This window comes from Oryctolagus cuniculus, chromosome 12 (assembly GCF_964237555.1).
Source record: "Oryctolagus cuniculus chromosome 12, mOryCun1.1, whole genome shotgun sequence".
Taxonomy (NCBI): Eukaryota; Metazoa; Chordata; class Mammalia; order Lagomorpha; family Leporidae; genus Oryctolagus; species Oryctolagus cuniculus.
In genome coordinates, this window is record NC_091443.1 from 102,128,101 (window position 1) to 102,151,980 (window position 23,880).

Here is a 23,880-nt window from a genome sequence, read left to right on the forward strand (position 1 = left end):
CTTATCAAGGAGTACCATCTTTTTTTTTTTTTTTTTTTTTTTTTTTTTTGACAGGCAGAGTGGACAGTGAGAGAGAGAGAGACAGAGAGAAAGGTCTTCCTTTGCTGTTGGTTCACCCTCCAATGGCCGCCGCGGCCAGCGCACTGCGGCCGGCACACCACGCTGATCCGATGGCAGGAGCCAGGAGCCAGGTACTTCTCCTGGTCTCCCATGGGGTGCAGGGCCCAAGCACTTGGGCCATCCTCCACTGCACTCCCTGGCCACAGCAGAGAGCTGGCCTGGAAGAGGGGCAACCGGGACAGAATCCGGCGCCCTGACTGGGACTAGAACCTGGTGTGCCGGCGCCACAAGGCGGAGGCCTAGTGAGCCGCGGCGCCGGCCCAAGGAGTACCATCTTAAAGTTGTCAGGATAGTATTCCCAAGCAGAGACAATCCCTTCCTCAATACGGGTCAGAATGTATGCCCAGGGTCAAGTTGGGAAGTACAACCTTACCAAACTAAGAACTGGATTTTCTCTTCCAAATCTCCAAAGACATATGTATATGGGAGGGTTAATAGTATTTTTTAAAATGTATAAAATTTACTGCTCAATTTCTTTAATCTCCTTACATTTTTTTTGGACATAATCAGAATTACAGTCCCACTTTGCAAGAAGCTCCTCTCAACTACAACTCTGCCCTGTGATTATGTCAGTGTTCTGGGCTGAAGGGGCTGGTACGTGTCAGCAGAAAACCAGACACAAGATTGACATACAAGTTCCAGTGCACAGAAGTAGTTAAAAAAAAAAAAGTCAGACAAACACAGTTCCTGGAGCCTTGTACTGCAACAAAAGAAATCGCTAGGCCTCCTGGCCAACTCCAGAGTATTCCATGGATACCAAGAGCTAACTGTGGGCTCCTCTACCTCCTCTCAAGCTGACAGGGTTAGATATTCACTAGTTACGCTATTTCCTGTGGTACTGTGTCCCCTAAAACTCTCTGGACCACGCACTGGGCTTTCTGCTCCCAGGGTTTTGCTAATCCTGTGCCCACTGCCCATGTCTTTCTATTTCTCCCCTTTGACCTCTACCACCCCCTCGGACCCCTGTCCCTTGGCTTCTTACAATTCTGATTAGTTGAGACTCGCAGTTCTCAAAGTGTGGTCTGAGTGTTTCCAGTAGTCCCTGGGATACTTTTAGGGGGTTTCCAAACAGAATTTCATGACACTAAGATATTATTTGTTTTTCCACTTTCATTCTCTCATGAGTGTACGGTGGAGTTTTCTAGAGGCTGCCGGGTGTGATACTGCAATAGACTGAATGCAGAAGCAGACAGGACAGCTTGGCTGGTTTCTGCTAAGCCAGACTTTACAGAGCTTTGCAAAAATGTTCTCATCCCACTCAATTTTTACTCTAGCAAATGGAGTTATTGCTCATAAAAATGTTTAATTAGACTAGAATACCTTTATTATTATTAAGTGATACAGTATTTCTTTAGTTTTTAAATTTCTAATATGGAAAACATTGATAGCTATAACCCAAGCAGAGAAAAGCTCTCAGAGTCTGTCATGTTTGCAAAGGGGTTGGCTGTGAGACCGCGAGGTCTGAGAACTTCATCTCCACCCTTCTTCCAGGAGGCCCACACCTAACTCCTCAAGGAGTCTGCACCCCCTCTGCCCAGAGCAGTCTACACCTCCCCTGTGTCTCATAAGACGCATAAAATTTACTCTTCGACTCTTCTATCCTCTTACATTTTTTTTTTTTTTTCTGGGCACGATCAGAGAATTATGCTCCTGCAGACCAGCTCTTCTCAACGACAGCTCTGCCCAAAGGTCTGCGCGCTGTGCTGCGGGCTTCTGTTTCCTGGTCCATCTCCCCTACCACACTGGAGGCTTTTGTGGGCAGGCACCGTGTCCCCGGCACCTCGCACAGAAAGTCCCTCCTAAATAATTGTGGGCACAATCCCAACACCTGCATGATGGGCCCTGTCACTTCTGCTGGTGGCGGCAGTGGAGTGGACGTGAGTTGCCCTTATAGCAACATACTTTAACCTTGGACTCAGAGAAATGGTGGTGGGCCTGGGCCTGTCTCCAAAATCCTATTCTAAATGGTGTCATTTTGTTCTTTTACAATTTTTATTTGAGACGTAGAGTGAAAGAGAGAAGAGAAGATGGGGCAAAGAGAGAGAGGACAAGCAAAACAGTGAGTGCTCCTACCTCCTCTTTCATTCCTCAAATGTCGGCACCAGCCAAGAGCCAGGAGCTGGGAACTCAATCCAGGTCTCCCACACGGGGTATCAGGAACCCAAACACCTGACCCATCACTGCTGCCTTCCATGTCTGCATTTAGCAGGAAGCTGGAGGCAGAGCCAGAAATGGAGATCAAACCCAGTACTTTGACATGGGATGCAGGTGTCCTAACTGGGGTCTTCCCTCTAGGCTAAGTGCCTGTCCTTAAAATGGCATCACTCTCATCAGATCTAGGCACATGCATTCCAAGCTGCAGACTACTGGAATTTGGAGCTTTAATTTAGCATGAAAGACCATTTCCTGTTGTGGTAGTGGTAGGGAGCTACAATATCTACAAATGAGTCAGAACATTAGAAAATATTAGATGATTAAATAAATATCCAATGAAAGAGTATCTTGTACATGCCTCCTAATTGAGCAGATACTGTGGGCTAGAACAGTATCCTAACTGTCAAGGATAATCTGATAGGACTCCCTCTTGTTCGTAACAACAGCTTATTCATGAACAAACAGGAGGGCTGGTTCACTAATTAGGGTACCCCAGGGATTTGGTTTAACATCCTAGCAACAGAAACTGGAATTTTAATATCTCCTGTACTCTATCCTCTCTGCTAAAGACAATGAGAGTGTTCTTATGAGCCCTCTCCAGGAATGTGTGTGGGAGTCTGTACATTTTCACCCTCATAACAAGCGAGGCATTACAGTTTGGATTCAGGTAGTGGTGGTGTTGCGCGGCTGCAAGTCAAGCTTGCTCCAGCGAATGCGCGTTTTGCTGTTCTGTGGCCCACTCGACAGTCGTCAGACGGCTGGCTCTTTCCTTAAGCCTTCTGGGGTCATCTTTTGCTGTGTGTGCTGTCTAGACTTTCATAGCTGGGGAGGAGGGTGACCTGAGGAGTGCCCAGTGACTCCAGTTCTCGAAGAAAAGCACAAGCTGATGGCAAGGCCAGTGTAGTCCCCAGAGTGAAGAGACATGTTCTGCAGGTGGGCTCTCTGTAAAGATTGACGTGTGTGTGTGTGTGCGTGTGTGTGAGAGAGAGAGAGAGAGAGAGAGAGGGAGGGAGGGAGGGAGGGAGGGAGGGAGAAACCCAGCACGTTTCAGTCGTACCTCACAGCCCCTGAAACAACCTGCCAGTTGACTCTATTCTTCAATATCTTAATATTTTGGAAAAATCTTCAATCAGGTAGTTATTTTTCCTTTCAAATGCAGCTAGGAAGCAGAGGAAATTCTTCCTTCCAAGGACTATTATGAAATGGAAATCAGACAAGTTTTGGGAAACGGTGGTGGTAATTTACAACATCCCCTCCTTCCTCCTCTCTGAGTTATCTTCTACCCCAGCTGCCAACCTGAGGTCTGGTTCACAGTTTGTTGTTCCACCACCTCAGGGCCAGATGTGTTGCTGAATTCAGGATTTCTCACACTTCAAAAAGGCAGAATGACCCATACGCTGAAATATCACGTTAATGTTCCTATAACAAATCCATTAATATTCTGAGCTGAATAATGGACATATGTAAAAACCCACTCAAAGGGAGATTGAAACAAAAACAAAAAACAAAAACGGGGCCAGCTCTGTGGCGTAGTAGGCTAAGCCTCTGCCTGTGACACCGGCATTCCATACAGGCGCTGGTCTGTATCCTGGCTGCTCCACTTCCCTACAGCTCTCTACTGTGGCCTGGAAAAGCAGTGGAAGATGGCCCAAGTCCTTGGGCCCCCACACCTGCGTGGTTTCAGATCAGCTCAGTTCCAGCCATTGTGGCCATTTCGGGAGTGAACCAGTGGATGGAAGACCTTTCTGTTTCTCTGTCTCTTAAATAAATAAAATCTTAAAAAAAAAAAATACAAATAGCTTCCCATCATTTCAGGTCAGGTTTTGCAGTCAAATGAATTTATGTTTTTCCAGTTGAAAATCTATGAAAGTGGAAATATGAAAATCCACCAAACAGCCTTTTTCAACCCAGGGCAGCAAAATCACTGTCACAGGGATGCAAGCCCCTGGGCCTTCTCCCAGATCTGCTGAAGCAGAAATCCTGGGGTGGGGCCCAGAGGCCTGTGTCCCAACCACCCTCCGGGCGATTCTGACGGGGGCTGGAATGTAAGAGCGACTGAGCGAGGAGCGACTGCCAGCAGACGCCTTACCGGTCTCTGCTCCTGCGGGAAGGGAAGGTGGCCTTACAGCCCTCCACCGTGCACGCGTGCGCCTCTTTGGAGTGCATGTTCTTGTGGTGCATTTTCACGCTGCACGCGTTTTTGAAGGTCTTCTTGCAGATGTCACACTGGAAGCGATTGTCTTCCTTCTGCCTTGCTAACGCGTGCTGATGACCCAAGTGGTCCAGTTCTTTGGAATCTTCAAGACAAGGGAAAGGCAGGCCCCTGCTGGACAGAGCGCTGAAGAGGCCTCCGGCTAGCAAGTGCTGCTGCAGTCCCACATAGTCAGGAAAAGGAACCCGGGGCTCCAGCCCAGCTGCGAAGTGGTGCTCACGGCCGCCGTCCTTGACCTCCCTCGGCAACATGGTCAGCGCTAGCTTCTCCTCACCCTCCCTCTCCGAGGTGTGTGTGGCCTGCTCGGGGCTTCGGCTGATGGCTCCACTGCACTCCATCATGGATTCGAGATGGCAGGGCCTCTCGCCTTCGGGGAACGGTTTCCCTAAACTTCCTGCCTGCATTGGCTGCTCCTCAGGGGCCCTGTCCGACTGAGGACTGCAGGCCTCTGGCTCATCTTCGCTGACCACCTGCAGGGGCACGTCTTCGTCTGAGCTAAGGGTGCTCCTCTTCTCGTTGGCTATTTCCACAGCTTCCTTCTCTATTTTGATAGGCATGCTGGACTTCCGGGATTTTTTCTTGGGAAGAGCATCAAATGACATTTCGCTGGAAACCAGCTGCTGTGGGATTGAAGATGACAGCAGAGGGAGAGAAGGCAGCATCCCAGGCGTGTTGGCCAGCTCAGCGGGGGTGGCCGGGCTGCGGTAGAAAGGCAGGACCGGCTGGACAGTCTTAAGGTTGGGAAAGAGCACGCCGTTTTGCCCGATGCTTGGGAAGGCTGGCTGGCCTTTGGAATCCTCCCCTGAACCCATGTAGCCGGGGAGCGGCCTGCAGTCTGGAGATACCACGGTGAAAGCTGGGTGCTTGTAGTTCTCAGAGCTGGCCAGGCTCAGGCTGTTCCTGAGATCCTTGTCCCGGTTATTTCTGTTCATCGGCATGTGTAGTCGAGGGTTGGGGTTGGCGCTGTGGCGGTTCCGGCTCCTCAGGGAGCTGAACACCATGTTGCAGCCTTCGATGGTGCACTTGTGCTTGATCTTCAGGTGAACGGCGTTGTAGTGGATCTTGAGGGTGCCTTTGTCGTAGAAGGTCTTCTCGCACGCCGTGCAGAACACCCGGCCCTTCTTTGTGCCCAGGCTGTTCCTCTCGGGCTTCACTTTGGCTTCAGGGGATAGCTGTGTCCTCTCAAGCTTAGCGACGAGGCTGTAGGAGCTGGAGTCACTTAAATGGGCACAGTCTTCCTTTTTGGCAACATCGTCCGGACAGTTTAAGCACTGTTCCTTTTCGATCTGAAAGGGCGTGGAGCTGGAAGTCAAGAAGCTGCTGTTGGCAAATGGCCCGTGGATTTCCTGTTTGGGGTCCTGGCTTTGGTCCGGGGCCTGCTCCAGCATATACTGTTCAGGCAGCGACCCTATCAGGGCAGGAGGCAGAGGGTTGAAGAACTGGAAAGGCAGCATGAAGGTCATGTTGTTTATGAGGCTCTCAAACGGGTGCATACTGCTGGGGTTTCCCCGGTCCACAGCAGCGGGCAGGCTGGAGCTCCTGTGGCTGCAGCTCTCGATGAAAGCCCTGAGATCGGCGGTGGCGGGCGGCATGACAACCGACTGCTCCTCTTTCTCCTGAATCGCCATGAGCTCCACTATGGACTTGGTCTCTCCGAAACGAAGGAACTGCTGCAGGGTGGCCACCTCCTCCTCACTGGTCATGATGCTCCAGTGGTCCAGCACCTTTCCGGATGCGTCCTAAACCCAAACGAGAATTTAAATGTCTGAGAAGGGGAGGGAGCGAAGCGAACTATGGTTAACTTCTGAGAACTGTGCCTATGAAATACACGTGATCTGCTCTCTTTATATCAACAAAGCATGAGATCAATTTATCACTCCTTAGTTTTTTGCTCTAGCAAAGTAGCCATTTGGTTAGGACCATCACCAGACTCTAGGGTTCAGCTCTGAGCGTATCAGAGAAGATGCCGGGCCGGCAGTGTGGCATAGAGAGTAAAGCCAACACCTGCAGTGCTGGCATCCCATATGGGTGCTGGTTCGAGTCCCAGCTTATCCACTTCCGATCCAGCTCTCTGCTATGGCCTGGGAAAGCAGTAGAAGATGGCCCAAGTGCTTGGGCCCCTGCACCCGCATGACAGACCTGGAAGAATCTTCTGGCTCCTGGCTTTGGATCGGCGCAGCTCCAGCCTTTGTGGTCATTTGTAGAATGAACCAGCAGATGGAAGACCTCTCTCTCTCTCTCTCTCTGCCTCTTTGTAACTCTCTCAAATAAATAATTAAAAAAAAAAGATGTCCCCTCGACCCCTCCTAGATGAGAACAGGACTTAGGGAGTTCAGTCCTGCTTTCTCCACTCTGCCAGGCCAGAATCTCTGGGAGAAACATAAACTGCCTACATGTAGGCAGTCGTTGTATAGACAGTTTAGAAGAGAGAAGGAAAACTATATGACTCACACTAAAGCTAGGGAAATGGGGTGATTATTTTCACCTGATTTCAAATGAACTGGTTATCTGCATTAGGCATAATAATTTCTCCCACTAAACTTAAAGTATGTATCATTTGAACAATAGTATCATCTCTATCTAAAGAGTATAGATGGCGCAGTCAGGCCTAGATATGGATCAAGTATTCATTTACTGTGAGGTTAATGATCTTCCCAAGCAACTAACATCAGAAAACAAATGAACCTGTATTGATCTATTGCCCGCGTTCACAGAGCAGAGCTGTAATTACACTGGAGTGTTGGAGATCTTTCAAACTCTAGCAAGGCCTAACTTTTCCCAAAAATACAATAAATATTTTATCACAGAACATGTATTTGATGGCCTACTGAGATTTTTCACAGCGCATGTAAGAGTTTTGAAGATGATGAGGGATGTAACATCATCAATTTTTCATGCACTAGAGGTTCAAGGTAATTGATTCCATATTTTTAATCCTAACACTAGAAAGCAAGATTATTAGGATCATTAAATATTGATCTGTGTCATTATGTAAGATCATAATGCTACTCTCCATAAATGGCTGCCTCTAGCTGGCTGGGGGTCCTGCACAGAGGTGAACAAATGTGATTCCAGGGAAAGCATCCGGGCTCCATAGCTGCACGGAAGCGAGTCCAAATGATGGGTCTGCCACATACTAGTCAATGACTTTTTTTTTTTTTTTGACAGGCAGAGTTAGACAGTGAGAGAGAGAGAGAGAAAAAGGTCTTCCTTCCGTTGGTTCACCCCCCAAATGGCCGCTACAGCCGGTGCTGCGCCGCTCCAAAGCCAGGAGCCAGGTGCCTCTTCCTGGTCTCCCGTGGGGTGCAGGGCCCAAGCACTTGGGCCATCCTCCACTGCACTCCCTGGCCACAGCAGAGAGCTGGCCTGGAAGAGGGGCAACCAGGACAGAATCTGGCGCCCCGACCGGGACTAGAACCTGGGGTGCCGGTGCCACAAGGCGGAGGATTAGCCTAGTGAGCCGCGGTGCCAGCCCAGTCAATGACTTTTACTACATTTTGAAGCACTCTGAGCCTCTGACTTTTCAACTGGAACATGAGGATAACATACCCATCTCATAAGATTACTGGAAGAATACACGGTTGTTGCTAGTGTTTGTCTCAATGATACAGCCTACTTGAGTTAAGATGAAGTCTCCATCAATCTTGGAATCACGTTCATTCCTATTTCACTGAATTTTTTTTGCCAAGATTACTGACATTTTCTGTTGTCCTGGCATGATAAAAAAAATGTGGTGACTGTTTCTTATTTCACAGGAATGTTATAATTCCCTTCAGGAAATATATTAGTTTGCTTTTAAAAACACCTTGATGGCTTCTCTGGTTATGCAACATGTGGCCATATCATGACCTGGGACGAGGTTAACGACTGCAAAATAAAGACAGAAGAGATGAAGACCACAGAACATGGGCGAGCAGAGGAGGTGGCCCAAAGAGGACAGCGGGGAGAGGAGCAAGTGCATGAACACAGGAATAGTTCAAGAAATGGAGACCAGGATAGGCTAATCCTCCGCCTAGCGGCGCCGGCACACCGGGTTCTAGTCCCGGTCGGGGCGCCGGATTCTGTCCCGGTTGCCCCTCTTCCAGGCCAGCCCTCTGCTGTGGCCAGGGAGTGCAGTGGAGGATGGCCCAGGTGCTTGGGCCCTGCACCCCATGGGAGACCAGGAAAAGCACCTGGCTCCTGGCTCCTGCCATCGGATCAGCGCGGTGCGCCGGCCGCAGTGCGCCGGCCGTGGCGGCCATTGGAGGGTGAACCAACGGCAAAGGAAGACCTTTCTCTCTGTCTCTCTCTCTCTCTGTCCACTCTGCCTGTCAAAAAAATTAAAAAAGAAAAACAATAAAAAAATAAAAAAGAAATGGAGACCAGGAAGGAAGTCCAGCGTGGGATGGCGGAGAGCTGTAAAGAACAGGAGTGTGGGTCTGTAACCTAAGTTCCCCTTCTCACCTCCACGCTCTCAGTAAAGCCTGATAAAGACAGTGTCTTGTGTCAGGAGGTAGACTGGGGACAATAAACGAAATGGAGGCAGCACTGAAGATGGGCCAAATGGTTTTCTGTAGAAGAAGTAGCTTTGTAAAACCCATATCACAGAATGCAAGGGCACATCAAAAAGGTCACGGGCAGTGGAATGCAAACATCAGCTTAGTCTGGTACAAAACTGTTTCTGAAATTCACGTATGGATTTTGCCCAACAGAAGACCCCTCACATGGAATGCTCCCACACTGTGAAGTTTCAATGGATATTTTGGGGGAAAGCTCTGGATTCCCTTGAGAACACGAGGCAGGGGCTTAGGTTACTAGAAAAAAAAAACCAAAACATTAAAGGGAAGGATGGCCACCAGTGACCTTCAGGCAGCTGAGTGACACAGGTCAGATAGGCACAGATTTTAGGAGACAAAAGGCAGAATAGGGTCCACGGTTCCTGTGTACCTGCAGCACGTATCCGCGGATGTAATCCTGCAGGGTCCAGTCCAAGGCGTGCAGGATCTGGAGAACCTCATCCTGCTTCAACACGCTGAAGAGACGGTCCAGCAGGATTTTCAGGCGAACCGGAATGGCCTGGGTCCCATACAGCATGAGGCTGCTAATATCAAACACTACATTGGACTGAACAATCTCCACCTGGCTTGTTGGATACACGGGAGGGATCCTCAGCTTACTCAGGGCTGAAAAATCAATTGGAAGAAATACCATTTTTGAAAAGTTCTAATTTTAAGAGAAACATTGTACAGAAAGCACATTAGAGGTAATGCTCAGTTTTCGGTTCTATGGGGCGGGGGATGGATCATAAACACAGAGGTGTCGAAGGGCCCTAAACACTATCAGGCTTCACATTACTCATGGGAGCTTCTAAATCATAACTGGATGGGTCTGAGACTTTTTCCTTTTCCTGTGGCATCCCTAGGAGTGAAACATTCAGAAACAGGGAAGGAGCGAGGAAAAGGGGTGGACACAGAAGTGGCAGGTGCGTACCAAGGGGATGAGCAATTAGGAGCAGAGTCTGGGGGTGAAGAGCCTGGACGTGGGAATCAGACAGATCTGGGTTGGGTCCTCGTCTTTTGTGTTCTGACTGTGGGGACTGACAGATAAAACCTTTCCAGCTGCCAACGTGACAGGCACCAGCCGCATATGGTGACTTAAATTTGCATAGAAGAAGTTATTAAATAGAATTAGAAACTCAACTTTTCAGTCACACTAGCCATACTTCAAGTACCCAGAACCCATGGGTGGCTAGGGTAGGGTTGTCAGATTTGGGAAAGGAATACACAGGACCCCCCAGTTCAATCTGAATATAAATTTTAGATAAACAACAAACCCCTGGGATATACTTATACCTCAAATATTCATTGGGATATAATTAGGCCAAGCAGTATTCACAGTTTATCTGAGATTTGAATTTAGCTGAGCATTCTATATTTTATCTGGCAACCCTTGGCTAGAGGCCACCGTACTGGATAGCATGGAACACTTCCATCATTGTGGAATGATAGTGTCGAAGCACCAGTTTTTACACCTTTAGAATGGAGTCCATAGGACACTTATCCTACAGGTTTGTTAAGATCCAAAAAATATCATACAGAAGTCTCGTTAGCTGACAGTCTTAGATATGAAATCAGGTCCTGAGTAAGGTATTTAGAGGCAGGAAAATAAAATTACCATGGGCCACCCATCCATGCCTGCACTGCTCACACTGGCGGTGGTTTATTTTCCCAGGTTTGAAACTCTGGCAACTACAGTTCAGAGTACAGCCGATAGCCTGCAAAAGAGAGCACAGGTGCACGAGGCATGTGAGGGATGTGTGGAACACACGTTGCACTGACAAAGCATATTCCTCCGTCTGGCAGTGTTCACTGAGCTATGAATGCCCACCCTGAGCCAGGCCCAGAGGTGTGCAGCATGTGCACATCCGGCCCAGACAGTCGGTATTAAGAATGGGCTACACACAGCAAGAAAAGATTACAGGTTAGATGGTATCTCCTGCTCCATTACTAAGGGTACAGAAAAGGCTGAGTGGCACGTGTTTACCGCATCTCTATATTGATCAGAGCAGCAACCTTGAAAGGTGTACGGAGGCCATCCCAAACTGAGTGTAATTCACGTCTCGGATTCGTTATCCTCCTCACACACAGGTACTACAGTAGAGACTGAACTCTAGGCTTGGTAAATGTAACGGCTGAGAGTGCAAAGATGATTCCCTGCCTTTACTCACTGCACTGTGTGGCTGTTGGACGCACACACATGCTGGACGAGTCCTGCATTAATGCCCCAGCTGTGTGTTCTTTAATAGTTGATAATTTTCTTCAAGTCTCTATCTCTTTTTGAAGACCTCATGTTAAAAATCTGTGTGATGCTTTGTTCTTAACATCTAGAGCTTTGTTGGACATGCCCATCCCTGTTTTCTGTTTCAACTATAGATGAGTACTTCAAAAAGTTTGTGGAAAACTGGAATTAAAACTTAAGTACTTTGGCACACACACACAAAAAATGAAATCCCTGCATAGGAGGAGGCCTTCAAAAAGTTCCTGAAAATGCATATTATGAAAAAAACATGGATTTTCAAATTTATTTGCATAAATTTAATTTAGCTTTTCATTCTATTCTCCACTTTTTTGAAGAACCCTCGTATTTTAGTGCACCCCACACCAAACAAGGCACTAGAATATGCAGCTGGTGAGATTCTAAAATGGCACCACCACTTTGGAAAACAGTTTGGCTGTTCTTCAAAAAGCCAAATATCAAGTTGCTGTATGACCCAGAAATTCACTCCAGATACATACACAGAGCACTGAAAACATGCCCACAAAATTGTTCCTAGCAGCATTATCCATGGGCGCTCAGAAGTGGAAACAACCCTGACATCCGCCATATGATGAAACATAGCAGAATGTGCTAAACCTGTGGTACAGCCATAGAGTGGAATATTATTTGTTAATAAAAAGGAATGAAATACTGATAATGCCACGACGTGGAAACATTATGTTAAGTGAAGGGAGCTAAGTATAAAAAGTCACATACTATAGGGTTCCATTTAACATGCAATGTCAAGAAAAGGTCAGTCCATACAGGCAAAAAGATCAGCAGTCCTCAGAGGCCGTGGGAAGCAAGACACAGAAGCAATGTCACTGCTAATGGGAAGGGCTCGTGTTCTTTCTTCTTTCCGTCTTTTCTTAAAAACACAGCTTTATTGTGATGTAATTTGTGTATCACAGAATCCACCCAATTAAAGTAGGCAATTAAATTCTTTTTAGTGAAGCTGACATTCTGGCACAGTGGGTTAAGCCACCGCATATGATGCAGGTTAAAGTCCTGGCTGCTCCATTTCTGATCCAGCTCCCTGCTAATGCATCTGGGAAAGCAGTGGAAGACAGCCCAAGCGATTTGGCCTCTGCAACCTGTGTGGGAGACTTAACTGGAGTTCTGGGCTCCTGGCTTTAGCCTGACCCAGGCCCTGCTTATGCAGTCATTTGGGGAGTGAACCAGTGGATGAAAGATGTCTCTGTCTCTCCCTCAAACTCTGCCTTTTAAACAACAAAAAAATATTTTAATACATTTTTAGTATCTTCACTGAAGTGTGCAACCATTAGTCACAATCTAACTTTAAACATTCTCATTATCCCCTCAAAGACCCTCCTATACAAGTTTATAGTAGACATGTATCTTCATTTCTGTTGGATTTAATCCTACAAGCAGCACTGTTGGGTCATACAGTAATTCTTTTTTTTTTTTTTAAAGATTTAATTTATTTATTTGAAAGAGTTAGAGAGAGAGGTAGAGAGAGAGGTCTTCCATCTGCTGGTTCACTCCCCAGATGGCCACAATGGCCTGAGCTGTGCTGATCCAAAGCCAGGAGCCAGGAGCTTCTTCCAGGTCTCCCACGCAGGTGCAGGGGCCCAAGGACCTGGGCCATCTTCTACTGCTTTCCCAGGCCATAGCAGAAAGCTGGACTGGAAGAGGAGCAGCCGGGACTAGAACTGGCACCCATGTGGGATGCCGGTGCTTCAGGCCAGGGCTTTAACCCGCTGTGCCACAGCGCTGGCCCCAGGTCATACAGTAATTCTATGTTTAACTCAAGGAACTGTTAAACTGGAGCAGGTGCACCACTGTACATTCCTACTAGCAATGTACAAAGGTTCCAATTTTTCCACACCCTTGTCTACAGTGGTTTTTTTATTTTTTTATTTTTTGACAGGCAGAGTGGACAGTGAGAGAGACAGAGAGAAAGGTCTTCCTTTTGCCGTTGGTTCACCCTCCAATGGCCACCACGGCTGGCACGCTGTGGCCGGCGCACTGTGCTGATCCGATGGCAGGAGCCAGGTGCTTCTCCTGGTCTCCCATGGGGTGCAGGGCCCAAGCACTTGGGCCATCCTCCACTGCACTCCAGGGCCACAGCAGAGAGCTGGCCTGGAAGAGGGGCAACTGGGACAGAATCCGGCGCCCCTACTGGGACTAGAACCCGGTGTGCTGGCGCCGCAAGGCGGAGGATTAGCCTAGTGAGCCATGGCACCGGCCCTACAGTGGTTATTGTCCGTTTTTTGTTTTTTTATTATAGCCATCCTAATGGGTGTGAAGTAGTATCTCACTGTGGTTTCGCCTCGTACTTCCCTGACGGCTCATGGTGTTCAGCATTTTTTCATGTGCATATTGGCCATTTATATATCTTCTCTGGAGATGTAGCTACACAGATCCTTTGCCTGTTTGTTAATTGGGTTGTTTGCCTTTTTAGTATTAAGTTGTAAAAATTCTTTATATAGTCTGGCACAAGTCCATTATCAGATATATGATTTGCAAATATTTTCTCCCATCCTTGGATTACAGCTTCACTTCTTTTAAGAAAAAGATTTCTTTATTTATTTTTGAAAGGCCGAGTTAGAGTTAGAGAGATAGAGAGAGGGATGGGGGGGAGGGAGGAGGGGGAGGGGAAAGGGGAGGGAGAGGGAGAAGGGGAGGGAGAAGGAGAAGGGGAGGGAGAGGGGGAGGGGGAGGGGAAAGGGGAGGGAGAGGGAGAAGGGGAGGGAGAGGGGGAGGGGGAGGGGGAGGGGGAGGGGGAGGGGGAGGGAGAGGTGGAGGGAGAAGGGAGAGGGAGAGGGAGAGGGAGAGAGTCTTCCATCTGCTGGTTCACTCCCCAAGTGGCTGCAAGGGCTGGGGCTGGGACAGGCTGAAGCTAGAAGCCAAGGGCTTCATCCAGGTCTCCAACATGGGTGGAAGGGACCCAAGCACTTGGGCCATCTTCTGCTACTTCCCCAGGTGCATTGGCAGGGAGCTGGATCAGAAGCAGAACAGCTAAGACTTGAAAGACACCCATACAGAGAACAGCGGCACTGCAGGTGTCAGCTAACCCGCTATGCCACAGTGCCAGCCCCACATCCTCACTTTCTTAATGATGTCCTTTGAAGCAGAGAGTTTCTATTTTGACCAGGGTTTCTTTCTGAGGTGATGAAAGTGTTCTACAGTTGCACAATATTGATGGCTGTGTGTTGTATTTTAATAAAATGTTAAAAATTAGTGACCCGGGTTACATACAAGTTAAATTTTTTTTTTTGACAGGCAGAATTAGATAGTGAGAGAGAGACACAGAGACAGAGAGAAAGGTCTTCCTTTTTCCATTGGTTCACCCCCCAAGTGGCTGCTACGGCCAGCGCACTGCGCCGATTCGAAGCCAAGAGCCAGGTGCCTCCTCCTGGTCTCCCATGCGGGTGCAGGGCCCAAGGACTTGGGCCATCCTCCACTGCACTCCCTGACCACAGCAGAGAGCTGGACTGGAAGAGGAGCAACCGGACAGAACCGGCGCCCCAACTGGGACTAGAACCCAGGTTACATACAAGTTGAATTTCTACGATTTCACTGTCTTCTGGGATTTCTTTTGCTTCAGGGTTAACCTGAACAGAGCTGCACCTGGGCATTCAGACGAAGGGACAGGGCTGTTCTTCACCAAGGTGTGCAGCACACAGTGACAGGCTGTCGAAAAACAGGAAACACAGGAGAACAGATCTGGCTCTTTGTAAAGTCATGGGATAGGCTACGTGATCCCAACACTGTTTTACCAGAATAGCGCATGTATCCTCATGAGGGGTGATGTCGTCTCCAATGAGTGAGTTACTGGGGAGGGGGTAAACATAGATTGCTCACTTCCTGTATAAAGCACAAGTATACATACATAAACAGATCTACAGCATATGGTGTGATGCTATTTGGTAAACACAATTAGGAAAAAAAATCTCCTTAAGTATGGGGAGTAAAGAAGAAAGACTGAGAAACACCATCCCAATGCTAGAAATTATTTTAGTTTTTTGGTTACACAGTTTCCATTTGTATTTAGGTATACAATTGTATTAAAGGCAGGAACATATACATCTATACCTTTCCCACATAATTATATAGTTGCCTTGAATGGAAGTTAAAGGATAAAAGTGAGTGAGTTTGATTTACATTACACACTCTGTCAAAACAAAAGCTTTAAAAGGCACCCTTAGTTTGTAGAGCAGTTGTCGTTATGCTGTCTAGCATATGTTGGCTATGATCCTCTGAACATCAGTTCACAGATAAACCGATCACCTATTTTGAATAACTACCAGTATACCCAGTAGTAAACCTCTGAAATATTTCACAATCAAGATTCTAAAACTATGACTGTTTTAAAGAACATTTATTTATTTAATTTTTATTTAACAAATATAAATTTCCAAAGTACAGCTTTTGGGTTACAGTGGCTTTTTCCCCCCATAACTTCTCTCACACCCGCAACCATCCCATCTCCCGCTCCCTCTCCCATTCCATTCACATCAAGATTCATTTTCAATTATCTTTATATATAGAAGATCAATTTAGTATATATTAAGATTTCAACAGTTTGCACCCACACAGAAACACAAAGTGTAAAGTACTGTTTGAATACTAGCTATAGCATTAGTTCACATTGTACAACACATTAAGGACAGAGATCCTACATAAGGAGCAAGTTCACAGTGACTCCTGTTGTTGACTTAACAATTGACACTCTTGTTTATGGCGTCAGTAATCACCCCAGGCTCATGTCATGAGTTGCCAAGGCTATGGAAGCCTTTTGAGTTCGCCGACTCTGATCTTATTTAGACAAGGGTCATAGTCAAAGTGGAAGTTCTCTCCTCCCTTCAGAGAAAGGTACTTCCTTCTTTGATGGCCTGTTCTTTCCACTGGGATCTCACTCGCAGAGATCTTTCATTTAGGGTCCCCCCCCCCCCCCCAGAGTGTTTTGGCTTTCCATGCCTAAAATACTCTCATGGGCTCTTCAGCCAGATCTGAATGCCTTAAGGGCTGATTTTGAGGCCAGAGTGCAAGAACATTTTTTTTTAAGAGAGTTTTTATTTTGAACTGTATCCCTCAAGTTGACATTTACTCTTTAAAAGCATAATGTTGGAACTACAGAAGTTATCTCATATTTCATTCATTCAGAAAATAAGATCTACTTTAGCCAGAGACAGACAAAGATCCTTTAGCACATGCTTTCTGACTCTCTGAAGATTGCTCCAAAGGCTCAGCTCATACTAAGTCCTAGGAAACACCAGGTGACTGTGAAACAAGGCTCAGCAGAGCAAAGCCATCACACAGGCAACATTTCCTAGCAGGCAACTGAACCTTATTTTCTGCATCTCTCATCACCCGGTTCAGAATTTCTCAGCTTTGGCACGACTCACATTGTGGGAGGGCTAATTCTTTGTGGCAGGGGCTATCCTGTATGCTGCACAGTGCCTGGTAGCACTTCCGGTCTCTACTCACCAAGATACCCGTAACACACCATTCCCCAATTGTGTCAACCAAAGCTGTCATTTGAGATCGGTAACATACCTTAATTGTTCAACCTTAGCAACTTCCTGTTTGAACATAGAATTTTTAAGCAATTTAATCTGTAATTCCAATGTACAAATGCTGTTTCATAAGAAACATTCATGTGGTTCTACATGAACCCATTTGAATATATTAGGCTTAATAAAGTTCATTAAACATCTCTGGAAATAATTCTCAGAAGAATTATTTATGAACTAAAAAAGCTAATTACAGTGTCTAAGCAAACTTTCAGTATCAAGACTCTTGCCTTTTTCCACCCATCTCAGAATTTCACAATGTAGTAAAATCATAGCAGCATTATCTAAAGATAAATTAAAACTTCTAAAATGAAATCAAACCCAAAAACTCTAATTACGGGACAAAAAGTACTCATGTAAATCACAATGGAAAATTTCAAATTTATATCCTTTCCTTTAGAATCTTAATACTTAATCCGTCCTTCAGAAACATAAAGCAGATGTTCACAACATTCTGGACTCATCAAGACATGATTATTGCTTTTTATGCACTCATCGTAATCAGACTATTTCCGGAATTATTATTAGTCACTTTAATGCAGTACAAATCAGCATTCAAAGTACTGATTTGTTTTCGTAACTATCATTTGCTCATTCATGCATCCGAAAACCACTGACACACCTCGTATGTGACGGATGATCTGGTTATTTGCAGTCAGGGGACAGAAAGTTACAACCTCGCCTCCCAGACACCTCTCTGCCGCCATCAGACGAGGAGATGCAGCTGTGAATTCCTGGCAGCAGCTGGCCCAGGCTCCCAGTGGGTGGATGCACAGACATCCAGCGCTGGATCCTGAAGGTCTCTGGTGGGATGTGAATTATTGGGCTCAAGAAGAAAAGCTGTTTACACCTCTAGTTCACGTCGCTGAAGCTAAATTCAGGGGCTTATCCTTGAGGGACTACACGGAAGCAGGGCGGGACAACGGAAGATGCCTGGGTTCTCAGATTCGCAGCCCTGGCCCTCGGAGAGCAGTCATTTGTGTCCTGGCTGAGGCACAACACTGAACTGCAGACCGACCAGGCAGCCTGGCAGGCTCCAGTTACTTAGTCTGCGCTGTCCATACGGTAGTCACTAGCCACATGTGGCTATCTTGATATAATTAAATCAAAAATTTAGAATTCAGTTCCCTGGTCACACTCCCAGTGCTCAGAAACTGTATGTGAGTAGTGGCTACTGTATAGGATATCCAAGATGAAGAACATTTCCATCTTCATAGAAAATTCTACTGGATAGTGCGGAGTTCAATGGTGAGATCAGCTACTTGCCCTTTGACGTGGTCATGTTCATGTGGAATTAAATGGTGATCCCACTTAATGCTCCAACGTTACCACGAGGAGGGAATTAACCTCCGGAGACTTCAATTTATAGAATATCTGTAACTTGCCCAGGGTCACACAGTTGGTGAGTTTTACTGAGCATTTACTATGTATCACTATATGTGACACATTATACTGAGCAGAGTATGTGTGTTATTTCTTTCTCACAACCAACTAGGGAGGTAGGTTTTACTACACACCCATTTTACAGATGAGGAAGCTGAGGAGATTACAGGCTATCAGGGTAGTTTCAAATCTGGATACTAGGGGTGACTTATATGATGAGATATTTGGGGCTAACTGCAGTTACATGTATGGTTTAAAGTTTATTTTTATTTATTTGAAAGGCAGAGCAACACACACACACACACACACACACACACAGAGTATCTTCCATCCCCAAATGCCCACCACAGCCAGTGCTGGGCCAGACGGAAGCCAGGAGCCTGTAACTCAATCTGGGTCTCCCCTGTGGGTACAGGGACCCAGGTACTTGAGCCACAGTCTGCTGCTTCCCCAGGTGAACACAGTAGGGAGCTGAATCTGAAGTGGAGGTGAGAGTCCACACCAGGCACTCCAATATGGGATGCAGGTGCCCTAAGTGGTGGCTTACCCTGCTGTGCTGAGCTACAAGGCCTGCCCCACATGTGTGGTTTAATATAACGGCCACAGCAGCTTTCAGAGTTATATGAGGGTACTTTAAAAAGTCTGCGGATGGGCCCGGCACTGTGGCACAGCTGGTAAAGCTGCTGCCTGCAGTGCGGGTATCCCATAAGGGTACCAGTTTGAGTCCCAGCTGTTCCACTTCCAATCAGCTCTCTGCTAAGGCCTGGGAAAGCAGTAGAAGACAGCCTGGGTCCTGGGGCCCCTGCACCTGAGTGGGAGACCCCTGGCTCGAATCGGCTCAGCTCACCTATGGTGGTGTGGCCATTTGTGGAGTGAACCAGTGGATGGAAGACCTCTGTCTCTTTGCCTTTCTTTAACTCTTTCAAATAAATAAAAAATCTTTTAAAATTCCTTTAAAATAATATATTAGGAAAAATCCTTTGTGAAAGTTGATCCACAATGAATCACCTGACTGGCTGGCTGATCAGAGCTGCACCATGCTCACCGATCACAGATGTCCACCCCTTATCCTTTTCCCCGATCTGCCTTGGTAAAAGAACTTTTTTAAAAAACTTTTATTTAATAAATATAAATTTCCAAAGTACAGCTTTTGGATTACAGTGGCTTTTCCCCCCATAACCTCCCTCCCACCCACAACCCTCCCATCTCCCGCTCCCTCTCCCATCCCATTCACATCAAGATTCATTTTCAATTATCTCCCTCTCCAGTGCTGGTGCGTAGACTCGGCGGCTGGGGTCCCGAGCCGTGGGCGCCCGTGCCCTCCACGTAGGTCCACCGTGTCCCACTAGTTCTGGAAGAGTTTCCTCTGCAGTTTTTTTCCCCTAACTCTTCTCTGAGACTAGAGATTCTCCACTTTTATTACACTAACTTTTCCCGGACTACCAGTGCACTCCCTCCCTATTCCACCATCTTGGAGCTCCTCGGTAAAAGAACTTTAATTTCCAAGTCTCCACTGGTGGCCAGGCGATGAAGTCCTGGCCAATGGTATACAGCTGAAGGTGTTGCCTGGAGTATCAGAGAAAGCTGCTTTTCTTTTCTTTTTTTTTTTTTTTTTAAGATTTATTTAGGTATTTATTTGAGAAGCAGAGTTAGAGACAGAGAGAGAGACAGAGAGAGAGAGAGAGAGAGAGAGGTCTTCTATCCGCTGGTTCACTCCCCAAATGGCCACAACAGCAGGAGTTGGGCAAATCCCAAGGCAGGAGCCAGGAGCCAGGAGCCGCCACGCGGATGCAGGGGTCAAGCCGTTGGGCCATCCTCTGCTGCATTCCCAGGCCATTAGCAGAGAGCTGGATCAGAAGAGGCGCAGCTGGGACCTGAACCGGCACCACAGGCAGAGGCTTAACCTACTATGCCACAGCGCCGGCCCCCAGAGAAAGCTGCTTATACATGGGAGCTGCTCTCAGCTGAGATTCGTTGGCCTTTTCTTTTCTTCCTTCTTGGAACATGAAGACGATGGCTGAAGTTCAGAGGCTATTTTGAGGCCATGAGGCAAGCTTGTGGTCATGCCCTGAGGATGGCTGAGAGGGATGGCCACTGTTAGCCAGCTGCTCTTTCACTAGCAGCCTCTGGTTTACACACGGATCTTCCTGCTGACCGTGGAGAGTGCCGCCAAAAATCCACGTGGAAACGGCTCACTAGTAGAGATTATACGTCCAAGTTTAGAGACTGTGGTCTTTAACTTGAGAAGTTCTGAGGTGGTCCCAGATTCTCAGTGGTAAAAATCTTAAGTCCTCCAACTTGGAATCAAAGGACCTAGTCTGCAGAACCACAGTCACTTTAAAAAAAAAAAAAAAAAAAGATTTATTTATTTGAAAGAGTTACACAGAGAAAGAGAGACAGAGAGTGAGAGAGAGGTCTTCCATCGCTGGTTCAGTCCCCAACTGGCTGCAATGGCTGGAACTGCCCTGATCCGAAGCCAGGAGCCAGGAGCTTCCTTTGAGTCTCCCATATGGGTGCAGGGGTCCAAGGACTTGGGCCATCTTCTACTGCTTTCCCAGGCCACAGCAAAGAGCTGGATGGGAAGTGGAGCTGCTAGGACCTGAACCGGCACCCATACGGGATGCCGGCGCTACAGGCGATGGCTTTACCTGCTGTGCCACAGCGCGGGCCCCCACAATCACTTTTTAAAAGTCACCAACACTTTGGAAGAAAGACGGAATACAGACAGCTGCTGTTGCTATGTGGACTCATGCCGATCAGGGCACAAACTACAGCTTAGGTTTTTTGTTTTTTTTTGTTTGTTTGTTTTTGTTTTTTTTTTGACAGGCAGAGTGGACAGTGAGAGAGAGAGACAGAGAGAAAGGTCTTCCTTTTGCCATTGGTTCACCCTCCAATGGCCGCCGCGGCTGGCGCGCTGCGATCCGAAGCCAGGAGCCAGGTGCTTCTCCTGGTCTCCCATGGGGTGCAGGGCCCAAGCACCTGGGCCATCCTCCACTGCACTCCTGGGCCACAGCAGAGAGCTGGCCTGGAAGAGGGGCAACCGGGACAGGATCTGGCGCCCCGACCGGGACTAGAACCCGGTGTGCTGGTGCTGCAAGGTGGAGGATTAGCCTAGTGAGCCATGGTGCCAGCCTACAGCTTAGTTTTTAAAGCAGCTGGGTCACCCTCAGCATGTAGGAGAGGGTTTGGTTTCTATTCACCTGCAGCACAAACGTCATTTTCCTTCTCCCTGGTACTACGGAGCCAGTCTTCCTGGTTCAGGAAGCTGCATCACTCACGCCTGGGAGCGCTCTGCTTTTTGTATTTGCTCTGCCTCTTACACACATTCTGTATTTCTCATTTTTCTTCATAGAACGGCATTTTGTTTTGTTCCCCATCTTCTCTCGTTTTTCACTCACTCCTTTCATGGTTTATTTTTTTATTTTATTTTTTTCATGGTTTATTTTTAAAATTGCCACTGTTTTTCTCACACATGCAAACCCACAGAGGTACAACCAGACCTCCAAAAACAGTATTAACTTGTGTCAGGGGCCAGCACCGTGGCTCACTAGGCTAATCCTCCACCTTGCAGCGCCGGCACACAGGGTTCTAGTCCCGGTTGCTCCTCTTCCAGGTCAGCTCTCTGCTGTGGCCCGGGAGGGCAGTGGAGGATGGCCCAGGTGCTTGGGCCCTGCACCCCATGGGAGACCAGGAGAAGCACCTGGCTCCTGGCTTCGGATCAGTGTGGCGCGCCGGCCGCAGCAGCCACTGGAGGATGAACCAAAGGCAAAGGAAGACCTTTCTCTCTGTCTCTCTCTCTCACTGTCCACTCTGCCTGTCAAAAAAAAAAAAAAAAAAAAAGTGTCAGGAAGAGCAGAGAAGAACCTCATGAGGTGTTTCTGTGCGCAGTGGCTTATTTGTGGCTGACAACAGGGCTGCAGCCCACCTGGGGAAACACACACAGACAAGACGCTTGTCACACCGCCATCTTCCATTCAGAGCGTAACAAAGGATAACCAATTATGCAGCAAGTTGTTTTCTGTTTGCTGTTAAACCATCTATCATGTAGCATGTACCATGGCGGGGGGTTCACGGGGGGGGGGGGGTAGAAGATGAGGAACTTATGGCATGGCACGAGGGGAGCACACAGCTTCACTGGGAAGAACAGGCATACAGCTGGGCTGGTCAAGAAAAGCAGAGAGCAAAAAAAAAAAAAAAAAAAAAAAAAAGAAAAGCAGAGAGCGTGATTTGTCAAAAATTAGCCTGAGTCATCAACTATGTTAAAATTCCAAATATACTCCAAAAAAAAAAAAAAAAAAAAAAAGGTGAGCGATTGGCTTAAGCAGTCAAGACACCAGTTAGGATGTCTATACCTCACACCAAAGTGCTTAAGTTCAATGCCCAGCTCAGACTTTTTTTTTAAAGGTTTATTTATTTATTTGAGAGGTAGAGCTACAGAGAGTGAGGGGGAGAGATGGAGAGAGAGGTCTTCCTTCCGTTGGTTCACTCCCCAAATGGCCGCAACAGCTGGAGCTGCGCCTATCCAAAGTCAGGAGCCAGGTGGGTGCTTCTTCCTGGTCTCCCATGCGGGTGCAGTGGCCCAAGCACTTGGGCCATCTTCCACTGCTTTCCCAGGCCATAGCAGAGAGCTGGATTGGAAGAGGAGCAGCTGGGACTAGAACCGTCGCCCATATGGGATGCTGGTGCCACAGTTGGAGGATTAACCTACCGCACCACGGCACCGGCTCCCCCAGCTCTGACTCCTGAACCTGGCTTCCTGATACCTGGGAGCCAACAGATGATGGCATCAGTAACTGGGTCCACACCACCCAGATGGGAGATGCAGATTCAGTCCCCAGCTCCCAGCTTTGGCCCTGGCTGTGTTGTTGTGAACACCTGAGGAGTCAACGAGAGGATGGAAGCTCATGTGCAATTGTTAATAAATTTGAAAAAATTTAATTAAAAATCAATCAAGCACAAAACTCATTGACTACCTTTTAGAGACTACTGGGAAACCAACTATTATTTTGAAAACCGGTAAATAGGAAAAGCATCAAAAATGCATCCTTTTCTACACAATCTATTTCCGGGTAACCAAATCATGAATGATACAGGAATTCCCTCTGAATAGGACTCAGATAAATGAAGAACCAGAATATTATCCTACAACTCCTGAAAAAGACGACCAGGTCATCTGCCGCAGGATGGAAGGTCACATGACACCAGACATTAGGTGCTCTTGCCAAAGAAATTCAAACCAGCACTGGGGCACAGCAGGTAAGCTGCTGCCTGTGAAGCCAGCCTTCCATACAGGAGCGCTGGTTCAAGTCACGGATGCTCCACTTCCAAGCAGCTGCCTGCTACTGCTAACCCTGGGAGGCATCAGATAACGGGTCCAGTGCTTGGGTCCCTGCCGCCCGTGTGGAGCCCTGATGAGTTTCAGGCTCCTGGCTTTGGTCTGGCCCAGAGCTGGCTGCTGGCAGCCACCTGGGAAGTGAACCAGCAGATGGAAGATTGAACTCTCTCCTTCTCCCCCTCCCATCTCTCCCTCACAATTTCTGTTCCTCTGCCTTTCAAATAAATAAATAAATCTTGGCCAGCGCCACGGCTCAATAGGCTAATCCTCCGCCTGTGGTGCTGGCACACCAGGTTCTTGTCCCGGTCGGGGCGCCAGATCCTGTCCCGGTTGCCCCTCTT

At 47.5% G+C, this 23,880-nt stretch overlaps 1 protein-coding gene across 1 annotated transcript in view; it reads right to left on the bottom strand.

The window, feature by feature from the left end:
- The window catches only part of BNC1 (basonuclin zinc finger protein 1), a 33,659-nt gene that overhangs the window by 4,147 nt on the left and 5,632 nt on the right, over nt 1–23,880 (bottom strand). The window contains exons 2-4 of the mRNA XM_070054574.1: nt 10,640–10,739; nt 9,413–9,648; nt 4,364–6,225 (exon numbers count right to left, since the gene is read on the bottom strand). Coding sequence (XP_069910675.1) covers nt 4,364–6,225; nt 9,413–9,648; nt 10,640–10,739 — 2,198 coding nt within the window. The remainder of the gene's footprint in view (nt 1–4,363; nt 6,226–9,412; nt 9,649–10,639; nt 10,740–23,880) is intronic.